This window comes from Vombatus ursinus, unplaced genomic scaffold (genome assembly GCF_900497805.2).
Source record: "Vombatus ursinus unplaced genomic scaffold, bare-nosed wombat genome assembly UNPS02003292.1, whole genome shotgun sequence".
NCBI lineage: Eukaryota > Metazoa > Chordata > Mammalia > Diprotodontia > Vombatidae > Vombatus > Vombatus ursinus.
Genome location: NW_020943070.1, coordinates 12,137,916 through 12,149,482, shown reverse-complemented (window position 1 = coordinate 12,149,482; position 11,567 = coordinate 12,137,916). Strand labels below are relative to the sequence as shown.

At 46.1% G+C, this 11,567-nt stretch overlaps 1 protein-coding gene across 1 annotated transcript; it reads right to left on the bottom strand.

Annotated features, from left to right (window-relative positions):
• Positions 1-6,005: 6,005 nt before the first annotated feature.
• CUNH12orf73 (chromosome unknown C12orf73 homolog) lies at positions 6,006-7,398 on the bottom strand. The gene is made up of 3 exons (XM_027873673.1): positions 7,287-7,398; positions 6,871-6,998; positions 6,006-6,234 (listed from the first exon to the last, which is right to left on the bottom strand). The coding sequence occupies exons 2-3, from the start codon at positions 6,976-6,978 to the stop codon at positions 6,136-6,138; spliced, it is 207 nt and encodes a 68-aa protein (XP_027729474.1). The 5' UTR covers positions 6,979-6,998; positions 7,287-7,398; the 3' UTR covers positions 6,006-6,135.
• Positions 7,399-11,567: the final 4,169 nt, after the last annotated feature.

Here is an 11,567-nt window from a genome sequence, read left to right as displayed (position 1 = left end):
AGTTTTCAGGGGAAGAAACCCGTGCTATCTAAAGCCATATGAAAAAATGTTCCAAGAGGAAATGCAAATTAAATCTTAAGATTCTATCATACCCTCCAGAGTGGCAAAAATGACAAGGAAAACAAATGTTGGAAGGGCTGGGGGAAAGCAGGCACATTGATAAGCTGTTGATGGATCTCTGGGTATGACCATTCTGGAAAGCATTTTAAAGTCGTACACAAATAATAATAGTTAATGCCTTTTGACCATGTTGACCACTTGTAAGCCTATCTCTGAGAAATGAAAGAAGAAAAGGCCCTGGATGTGCAAAAATAGAGCCGTCAATACAATATTAATGGACGTGTGCAGCTCAAACCCTGCCTTCTGCAAGGGGCCTTTTTCTGGTCCCCAACTTAGTACCACTATAAACGTCCCCCTCCTCGCCCAGGCTGCTAGCACCTTCCTTTCCACGATTATTTTGTATGTACTGGATTTTTGTTGTTCAGCCGTGTCCAACTTCATTTGGGGTGTTCTTGGCAGAGATACTAGAGTGGTTTGCCATTTCCTTCTCCAGCTCATGTTACAGATGAGGAAACTGAGGCAAACAGGGTGAAGTGACTCGCCCAGGGTCACACAGCTAGGAAGTGTCTGAGGCTGGATTTGAATTCAGAGAGATGAGTCTTCCTGACTCGAGGAAGGCCTGGCACTCTATGCACCATGGTACCACCTAGCTGTCGCATATACTGGATAGAGTGCTGTATTGGGAGTCAGGAAAAAACCAGAGTTCGAATTCCTGTGTGACCCTGGACAAATCATTTAACCTCTCTAGACTCAGTTTCCTCATTTGCAAAATGAAAGGGTAGAACTAGATGATATCTAACGTCCCTTCTAGCTCTGCGGTGGACTTTAGGTAGCTGATGTGTGCACATGTGGTCTTCTCCGGTGGAATGGAAGCTCCTCAAGGGACTGGTTTTTGCTTCTTTGTACCCCACCCCTTAGCACAGTGTCTGGTATATAGCAGGCACTTAATAAGTGCTTACAGAATGATACTGAGTTCTAAGATCCCATACCTCTATTATGCTATTACCAACAGTAACGACTGTACCAATTGGGAGGAATCTTATTCTGGTCCTGATCTGTGGGGGAAGAGATACACACATTTATATAATAATACATTAATATAATATATTAAGTTATATATAATATATATTTATATATAATAATATAATAAAATGAATATTTATAGAATAATAGCTGCAACAACAACATTCCTATAGGGCAGGGGTGGGGAGCCTTCAGCCTTGAGGACACGTGTGGCCCTCTAGGTCCTCAAGTCCAGCCCTTTGGATTCCAATCTACTAAGTGTCAGGCACTGTGCTAGGCTCTTTACAAATACCTCATTTGATCCTCACAACAACCTTGGAAGGCGGGTACTATTATCCCCATTTTACAGATGAGGAAACTGAGGCCTGGGGACATAAAGTGACTTACAGGTTCCTAGGTTTAGAGCTAAAAGGCACCTCAGAGGCTCTCTAGTACAATTCCTTCCTTTAACTGAGAGGGAAACTGAGGGACTTGACCAGGATCTCACAAATAGCAAATGTCAGAGGCAGAAGGTGACCCCAGGTCTTCCGACTCCAGAGACATCACTGTATCTCTTGTACCATAAAACCTCCATGGGCTTTTACTACTTCAGGAATGACTGGAGCCAAAGTAGGTTAGCCCATCTATCAATACAGGTTCTAAGACCCCACCCCAGCCCCTCCTCCACTCCCTCACTCCCCCCGGCCCCAGCAGCCCCCCTACGACTTAGGGAACGTGTTCCTTAAAAGTTGCTGTCCCAAGAAAAAAAAACCTCCCACTGTGGCCAACTCGACAATAAACCCTTCCCCTGTTAGTTAGACTGAGCCTCAGAGGACCGCTACACCGTCCATCTGCACCGGGGCCTGTATTTGAAGTATCTCCAGCCTGATGAGGAAGGCTTGCCGGGATGTTCCCTTTGCAGGGAGAGCCTTCAGGAGCCTCCAAGTAGGACATTAGTGGAAAAAACGCTTTCTCACAGATTTTATCTATCAATACAATTATTCATAATAACAATAATGGGTCAGAAGTAGACTGGAAAAAAAAACCAACCAATAGCTGAGGTCTGCTATCTTCTAACTTAGCTGTAATATCATAAGGAGCAATGCTTTTCAGTTGCACCCCTGACCAAATCATGAATCGGAATCCTAAGGAAACTTTCATAGAAGCCATGCGGAGACAGTCCAGTAGAAAGGAGAGCCCCGGGCCTGAGTTCAAAGCCTCCCTCTGACACTTTCTACCTGGGTGACTTCAGGGCCATTCTGCTCTCAGACCCTCAGTTTCTTTATGTGTAAAATAAAGGATTCTGAAGTCCCTTCTGTGACCTATGATCCCTCTCTTTTGATCTCTTGGGACCGTCCTTTCTGACTTTGGGCGATTTACTTCTAATCACTCTCTGACCCTCGGTCTCTTCATCTGTAAAATAAAGAGGTTGGTCTAATAGGCCTCTGAGGTCCCCGCCTGCTCGAAGTCTGTGCTCCATCTCCTCTCTCCCTACCTGAAGCGTCATGCAATGAGTGGTCACCTAGCTTGTGCTTGTACAATTGCCGGTGACAAGAAACTCAGCTAAGTCATTCCATCTGGGGACAACTTTCTAGTTTAGTAAGTTAACTCGAAACTTGAGTTAACATTTTCTTCTCTTAAATATGCCACCTTAGTTCTGAACACAGTCTTATCATCATCATCCTTTCACAGGATGACTCTTTAAATACCCGAAGACAACTCCCCCATCTCCCCATAAAAGTTCCCCGCTAAATATCCCAAGTTCCCCAGATCATGATTGTAGAGCCAGAAAAGTCTTTCAAAGTCAGCCAGTCCAACCCCTTCATGTTTCAAATAGGGAAACTGAGGCCCAGAGAGTCACAAGGTCCCACAGCAATTGGCAGACCTAGGGTTTGAACATAATATAGATATTCTGCCCCCAATTCCATCACTCTTCCCACAGCATCTGGCCATGATTCGGCCCTCTTCCTCCTTGTCTCCATTCTTAAGACATGTCAATGCCTCTCCTAAAACACAGGACCTAGAACTAAGCAACACCCTCCAGAGGGGGCCTGACCAGGGAATCTCCAAGACACGGGTGAACTACTCAGACTGTTCTATTTCTATGACAGTCGAGACCAAGAAGACAGCTTTTTCGGTTGTCCCATCACGAGAGTGGACTGCCTGAGCCCACAGTCCGCCAAAGGCCTGGCTTCTCCCACTAGCCGCTTCCCCTGTGACCTAGGGATTTTTCTAATTGTCTAATTAAAGGAATGCACCGAAGGGGAATTTTTAAATAGCAGCTGCTTAACCCTGGGACATTTCTGAACAAAGTGGCCTTCTGGAGATCCCTGACACGCCAGTGCTAATCCTAAACCCGCCTGAAGCTAGAATCCAGTGCTCCAATCCATCATCCATTAGACCACTACAGTGCTTTTCCTAAAGCAAAGGTCCAATCACGTCAGCCCCCTCCTCAGCACACTCCAGTATCTCCCTGCTGCCTCCAGGATCACATACAAAATTCTCTTTTGGGCATTCAAAGCCCTTCATAATGGAGCCACTCCTCCCACCTTACTGCCCTACACATCCTCTTTGATCCAGGCCTCCTAGGCCTGGATACTGGCCTCCTAGCCGCTCCTCAAACAAGGCGCTCCATCTCCAGGCTCCAGGTATTTTCTCTGGCTGTCCCCCTCTCCCTCTTCATCTCTGCCTCCTGCCTTGCTTCAAGTCCCAACTGAAATCCTGCCTTCTACAAGAAGCTTTGCCCATTGCTGTTCAATTGTTTTCAGTTGTGTCCCACTCTTCTATCCCCATTTGGGGTTTTCTTGGCAAAGATACTGGAGTAGTTTGCCATTTCCTTCTCTGGCTCATTTTACAGATGAGGAAACTGAGGCAAACGGGGGTAAGTGACTTGCCCAAGGTTACACAGCCAGTGTCTGAGATCACATTTGAACTCAGGTCTTCCTGACTTCAGGCCTAGGGCTCCGTGTACTATGGCACCACCCAGCGGCCCAACACTTTAACACTAATTCTAGTGCTTTCCTTCTGCTGATTATCTCCAATTCATCCTGTCTATGGCTTTTTTAATTGTTTGAATGTCGTCTCCCCTATCAAACATTAAGCTTCTTGGGGGCAGGGACTGTCATTTATCTTTCTTTGTATCCCCGGTGCTTGGCACTGTGCAATAAATGTTTATTGACTGACAAATAGCCAACATTAAAGTTTGCAAACCAGTTCTCTGTATCAGTTTTTCACTAAGGTAGGCGCCATTATCATCCCCATTTTGCCGACGAGGTAACAGGTTGAATGATTTACTCAGGGGAACATACTTAGTACGGGCAGCTAGGTGTTGGAAGTGGATAGAGGGCCTGGAGTCAAGAAGATTCATCTTCCTGAGTTCAAATCCAGCCTCACACACGCCCTATCTGCGTGACCCTGGACAAGTCACTTCACCCTATTTGCCTCAGTTTCCTCATCTGTAATATGATCTGGAGAAGGAAATGTCGAACCCTTCCAGTAGCTCTGGGAAGAAAACCCCAAATGGGAGTCACGAAGAGTCAGATATGACTGAAACGGCCCGAACAACAACATACTTAGCAAGCATATGAGAAAAGAGACAAACTTGCATCTTCCTGACTCCAAGGCCAGCACTCCATCCATTATGCCAGCCAGCTGCCCCGAAGATAGAATTCCATTCTTGCACTGCTGCTCAGCTACGTGAAAAATAAGGCTGATGCTGTAATACCACAAATAAGAAAGGTATGGGATAAGAAAAACAAATCTTAAAACCAAATCTTTGTCTCTCTATGCTTGGCACTGGTCAGGGCCTGACCAGAGAATGGTGACCAGCCCCGACCTTGGTAATAAGAGTTAACATAAACTCCCTTCTCAAGAATTCAAGGTAAATTTTTTTAAAAATAATTAAGTTCTTAGAAAAATAGGCTAAGGAAAAACGAAAGGACCCATGATTTCATTTGTCATGGACCCCACCATTATTTCAGTTTCTCAAGTTTTCAACCTAAATTTTTTTCACACTCTCTTACCCCTGCCATGACCTAATCAGTTGCAAAAGCCCTGTCTACTCTATCTCCTCAACAGCCATCCTTTGTGTCTCCTCACACCAGGGCCTTCATCTGTCACCTAGACTATTGAAACGGGCTCCTCCTGGTCTTAACTCCATTCATTCTCCTCCCACTCCAGCCCATCCTCCATTCAGCTGCCAAAGTGAGCTTTCTGAAGCCCAGGTTCCGACCACGCCACTGCTGTGCTCCAGAAACTTCAATGCCTTCCCGTTGCTAACAAGATCAAATACAAATTCCTGTTTGGCTGCCTGAGCTTTTCAGAATCTGACTTCAGCCTATTTTAACAGGCTGATTCAAGGATTAGGGGTGGTTACAGTGCCCTGATATCCAGGAAATCCTAAAAGAGCCTTAAGATCTCCAGTCAATTGTACAAATTCTCTACAGAGGATCCATCAAAAGAGAAGGGCAATGAGTGAACCAGAGAAGAGACTGAACGATTATGAGTTGCAATCTGCACCAGTGAAGGGGGTACCACATCAATGAGATTATGACAATACTGCTGCATGGAAATAATAATTTATATAGTCCTTTCCATGTTATCTCACTTGATACCATAACCCAGTGGTAAATGCTACTGTAGTATCCATTTTACAGATAAAGAAATTGACACTGAGAGATTAAACAATATATTCTCTCTCTCCATATATATATAAAGATATACACATTCCCCTTTTTTTCTTTGTATGTTGAAATGTTTGTTAAGTACATGACCAAAAAAAGAAAATTTTACAAAGTCAACTACTGAGAAGTCAACACAAAAGTTTTAATTCCAAAATGTTTCACATGTAATCTATATTATATCCAGAACCAAATTAAATAGCTTCCAAACTACATTCCAAAGGCTGGGGATAGCTCATTCAAATAATTCTCAGGTCACACAAGTCAAACCACAAATACAGATGAATTTATTAATGTTCATGGAGAACCCTGAGTGTATCTGGTCAAGCAAAATAACTGTCCACATGTACAAAAATGGAGTAAAAGTCCCTGTGTCAAATGCTGACCATGTAGATCACTGCTGCTGAGAAATCTGATCTTGCTCTTCTCTGGATTTCAGCCCCAAAAGCTCTGTCTTGAGTTCACCACGTTTTGGGGGGACTTTAGGTATAGTCTGAAAAGAAATCACAGATATCAATACTGAGCCTCAAACTACAATGACAAGGGAGCGTCCAGAGACAGCATACAAATCCAGTGGGTACCAGGTAACTTCATAGAGCCCTTTAAAATTTGCAAAACACCTTACATGTATTACATATATTATCTCACCTACAAACATTTAAGTGTAGCTTGGCAGAGTAAAGAGGTGACCTTGGAGCTAGTTAGATCTGGGTGAAAGCTGGGCAAGTCACTTGACCTCTTTATATCCAAGACAATTCTCCAAGGCCACCGTTCTTAATGATCTGAGTGTGTGTGTGTTGTGGGCCCCCTGGTAATCTCTCCATCCCCAGTGCTTAGCACAGTGCCCAGCACATAGTAGGTGCTTAGTAAATGTTTACTGATTGATGCTTGTGTCCCTCGTTAGACTGTGAGCTCCTTGAGGGCGGGGGCTGTCTTTTGCCTCTTTTTGCACCCCCAATGCCTGGCACATAGTAGGTGCTTAATAAATGCTTTTTGACAGACGGACTTTTATATGTGACCCTGTCTTTGCACCAAGGGCTTGGAAGGTGCTAAATAAATGTTAGCTGATTGAATTGCTAAGAGAACAAGACAGCCGCCCACAGTCCCACAGTCCCCGACCCTCACTCACCAGATCGGGTCGGTAGTACCTGTGCACCACTTCTGCCCCAGCCAGCATGGCCCCCATGCTGGCTGCGACCATTTTCAGGTACGAGGGCCACGACACGCCCGCGGGCATGTCGAGCTGCGGGCTGGGACCTGCAAAGACAACGGACAGTAACTAAGGTGCAAGCTGGGCAGCAGCCCCGAAATGGGGGGTCTGGCTGTGCATCCACTTCTAATCGACTGATCAATTAAGAACCAGGCATTAAGAGCCTACTAGGTGTTAAGCCCAGTGCTAAGCAACGGATGCTTGCTTGAAAGAAGGGCTTTTGGAATGCAGCTCCTGGGGGGGTGGGGGCTGGAAGGTCAAGGTCGGCCCAGGGCGGAGCCTTCCGGGGCCTGGCTGTCTGCAACACGTGCTCTAGTTTAGACCCGTTAACTCACAGGCAGAACCTCGAGACTGGCTGCAGCCCAAGCTGGAGCCTGGGCGGCGGCGCGCGCACCCCGGGGAACCCCTGGGTGCAGCTAGCGCAAGCCCGGGCAGGAAGGTACTGGGCTGCACGCGCACTCCGAAGGCGTCAGTCCGGAGAGGAGGGCCAGAGCTGCGCGCGCACCCCCGAGGCGTCAGTCCGGACAGGAGGGCCAGAGCTGCGCGCGCACCCCCGAGGCGTCAGTCCGCGCTGGGGGGTCTAGGGCTGCGCGCGCACCTTCGCGGGGCCACTGGCTGCCGCGAGTGCAAGCCCAGAGCAGGAGGGGCGGAGGTCAGCCCCGCGGCGCTCCCGGTCCCTAAGCGGCGTACCGGGGCCGCCAGAGTTCTGCCCCAAGCCACGGTTCCCGAGGGGCCGAAGGGCGGCGCTAGGTGCGCAGTCGGGGGCGGGGCTTGCGACTGCTGCTTCCGCTTCCGCCCCCTGATGGGCGCACACCCGGGCTACGCCCCCTCGGAAAAACCTCCGCATGATCCGAGGCTCCTTGGGAGAATGAGAAGGGGCTTCGGCCGTGCGGGGCACGCCCCTTCCCCTGGAAGCCCCTGGAACAACTGTTGTTGTTCAGTACTTTTCAGTTGTGTCCGACTCCTTGTGACGCCATCCGGGGTTCTCTTGGCAAAGAGACCGGGGTGGTTTGATATTTATTTGCCATTTTACAGATGAGTAAACTGAGGCAGACGGGGTTAAGTGACTTGTCCAGGGTCACACAGTAAGTGTCGGAGGCCAGATTTGTGCTCAGGTCTTCCTGTCCCCAGGCTTGGCACGCTATCATTAAAAGCAAGTCATCCATATCTTTTTGGGCGAACCTCTCCAGGTCACCATTATAATTTTGGACAGCCCTCATTTTCCAGGAGGTCCTTCCCCACATATCAAACCTAAAATCGCATTTTTTTTTTCAACTCCTCCCCATTGTTCATTGCTCTGCTGCTACACGACAGTCATTCAGATCCTTGAAGACAGCTAAAATTGTCGCCCTGAGGCTTCTCTTCTCTGGCCTAAATATCCCCCAATTCCTTCAGCTGATGCTTGTCTGAGGTCTATCCACCATCAAGGCCCCCCACAATCCTGACTGCCCATTTCTAGTCACTTTCTGGCTGATCAACATCCTTAAACTGTGTTCCCCAGTGTCACCCACAGCTAAAAGCCTATTGCCTCTAGACTCTTGTAACTAGTGCAGAGTGATTATTCAAAGCTCCATGCCCAATTCAGGAGCAGAACTGCTGAAACTTCGGGAGAAAAAAAATTCTGGTCTTCTGGCTTCCAGCTTTGAGAAAGGGGATGTGTGATTCCACACTCTCTTCAGGCTCTTGAAGAAAGAGAAAGACCCTTAGAAGAAGCCAACATGTGCAGAAACTGGCTTTTCAATCATAATGATCCTATCTCCAGCTTGCCATGTTGGAGACTTTTTGGGAAAATCCCCTTGGGTAATACTAGTGACTCTGTATCTTGGTTGAGCTAAGTTATCTCATTTCCAATGAGATGGCTCATTCACTCTATGTATTGTTAGCTATATTCTCATCTGCATAAATTTTATGATTTTTGTTTGCTACTGGCTTGGATAAATGGGTTTACTTGCTATTTGCTACATGTGATCTTTGGAAATTGGCCTTTGATGGGAAGGGGAGTCAAGCCTTGGATATATAGCTTGGGACACTCCTTCCCAGTTATGGGAGGGTGATTAGTAGTTCAGCTTGAACATGAACATTATTTTCCCTAGACTAACAATATTTAGATGGAGAAGAGACATGTACATTGTTCTAGCCCGGTATTATTATTTGTCTGAGCACAATAAAGTGGCCGGCCTCTGCCTCCAACCAACCTTCTGCTTCCCTTCTTGGCAGGAATCAAAGTCTCCCTTTGAGTAGGATGCGGAAAGACACTCTAGACATATCTATTCGTGCTTCCTTTGAAGCTATATTTAGACAAATCCATGACTACACATATAACCTAAACATGCAAAATTATATGATAAAATGCTGAACTTGGAGAAAACCTGAGTTCAAATCCTACATCAGACACATCCTAGCTGAGTGACACTAGACACATTACTTCTTTCAGCCTCAGTTTCCTCATTTGTAAAATGGGGATATAAGAGCACCTAACTCCCAGGAGGGTTGTTGTGAAGATCAAATGAAATAACTTGTGAAGTACTTTGCAAACCTTAAGGCACTATATAAATGCTGTTATTATTTTTATTATCACAACTAAGCACAGTACTCCAGATGTGGCAGAGTTCTCCAAGGCAGAGTACAGAGTGATTATTACCTTCTTAATCCTGGAATAGACTTTTTTTTTTTTGGCTGCCACACCTTACTGATGACTCTTATTGAATGTACAATCCACTAGAACCCTCAGCTCTTAAAAAAGGGGGAGGAGGGCACCTAGGTGGTGAAATGGATAGAGCACAGGCCCTCCAGCCTCAGACACGTAACACTCAGTAGCTGTGAGAACTTGGGCAAGTCATTTAACTCCAAATGCCTCACCAAAACAAAAGAACTGCTCCCTAACCACATCTACCCCATCCTGTATTTATGAAGTTGAGTTTTTGCCTCAATTTATCCCTATGGAATTCCATCTTATGAGATTCAACCCAGTGCTCTGGCCTGCCAACATTTTTTTGGATTCTGACTCTGTTATTAGCTATCCTTTCTGTTTTGTGTAATTTGCTTCTGATGGACCTATCATCTATGTTTTTATGCAAGTCATTAATATAAATGCTAAAAAACACAACGGGGCAGGCATAGAACTCTGGGACACTCCTTTAGAGACCTCTGGCCAAGTCAAGATAGAGCCATTAACAAATACTCTGAGTCTGGCATTCAAACAGTTCTAAATCCATCCAATTGTATTATCATCCAATCTATATCTTCCCATCTTCTCCATAAGAATAGTATAAGATACATTATTAAATGCTTTACTAATGATTTCACAGAGGTAATTGATATATTGCTTGCTTTCTCAATGGGTGTAGGAGGAGTTGGAGGGAGAGAGAATTTGGAATTTAAAAATGTTTGAATGAATGGTAAAAATAAATTTCAAACCACAAATGCTTTGCCAAAATCCAAGTAAACTACAGCTATAGCGTTCTCTGGATCAGTTAGTCTTGTAACCTGTCAAAAAGAACATAGCTCAGGCTGGTATGACCTGTTCTGGATGCCACGCCTATGACAACTCCTCCTTTCCCCAGGACCTTTCAAATATCACTGAAAATTGCATTAATTAACAAGTTTAAAAAAAAAATTATTTAGCCTTTCTGTCCTCAGTATCCTCAACTGTAAAATGACCATCTTGGATTAGATATCCTCTTTAATGACCATTCCAGCTCTCTGTTCCTATGAATTATCTTTTGGGGGCCTCAGTATATAGTGCTTTGTACAATTTACAAATATTATCTCATTCTATTCTCATAACCCTGAGATGTGGGTGTTATTTTTTATATCCATTTTAGGGATGCGTAAACCGTGCAAAGATTAAGAGAGGCTCTCAGCTATTAAGTGTCAGAAGTCGGTTTTGATCTCAGATTTTCTGGATTCCAGGTTCAGCGTTCTTTAACTGTCCCATCAAAATTGTAATAATTATTTTTAATTTGGCATTGGTAAATGAGAGATTTAGCTTTAACATTTTGGATTATATGACTGCATGATCCCAGCAGCTCCAAATACTCCAGTTTGTGCAGCCTGCGTATTTCATGTTCTGCTAGAATTTTCCACCGCTTGGCCCGTGGTAAACAAGTCCAGTGCAGAGATGCTGAGAGACGCTGACGTCAAGCCCAACCTCCTCCCTCCCCCCCTCCCTTTTTCTCTATCCCGAAAGCCCTTGAGGCAAAGTTACTGGGCAGGCCACGCCATAGGGAAGTCGATTGGTCGGCTCCTCGCACCACGTGTACTCAAGCCGCTCGAGGATTGGCTACCGGGAAGAAAGGCGTGGAGAGTGACGGTGGCGGAGAGGAGCAGCGATAGGGAGGGGGTGGGGCGCTCTCGGAGGCGGAGCAGAAGCTCTGGGTTCTGCCTTGAGCCTGTCGTCTCTTTCCAGCCATCCATCCATCCATCCATCTACCTGTCCGTCTCGGCCTGTGACGGTGCCCTCCGCCTCGGCAGGGGATCGACAGCTCGTTGTTAAGACAGGGAACAGCCGACTGGAAGAGCAGCGCGAAATGGAAGCCGAGGACCTAAGCAGGTACGTCTCGGGGCTTGGCGAGGGGAGGGCTACTGCCCCCCACTCTGCAGCCCGTGCCCCCCCC

What these genes read in the sequence shown, in the direction of transcription:
- CUNH12orf73 (XM_027873673.1), bottom strand. Translation starts at nt 6,978, where the DNA reads ATGCCCGCGGGCGTGTCGTGGCCCTCGTACCTGAAAATGGTCGCAGCC. An exon ending in GGTACTACCGACCCGATCTG is followed by an intron (nt 6,235 to 6,870) that starts GTGAGTGAGGGT and finishes ATTTCTTTTCAG; the next exon opens with ACTATACCTAAAGTCCCCCC.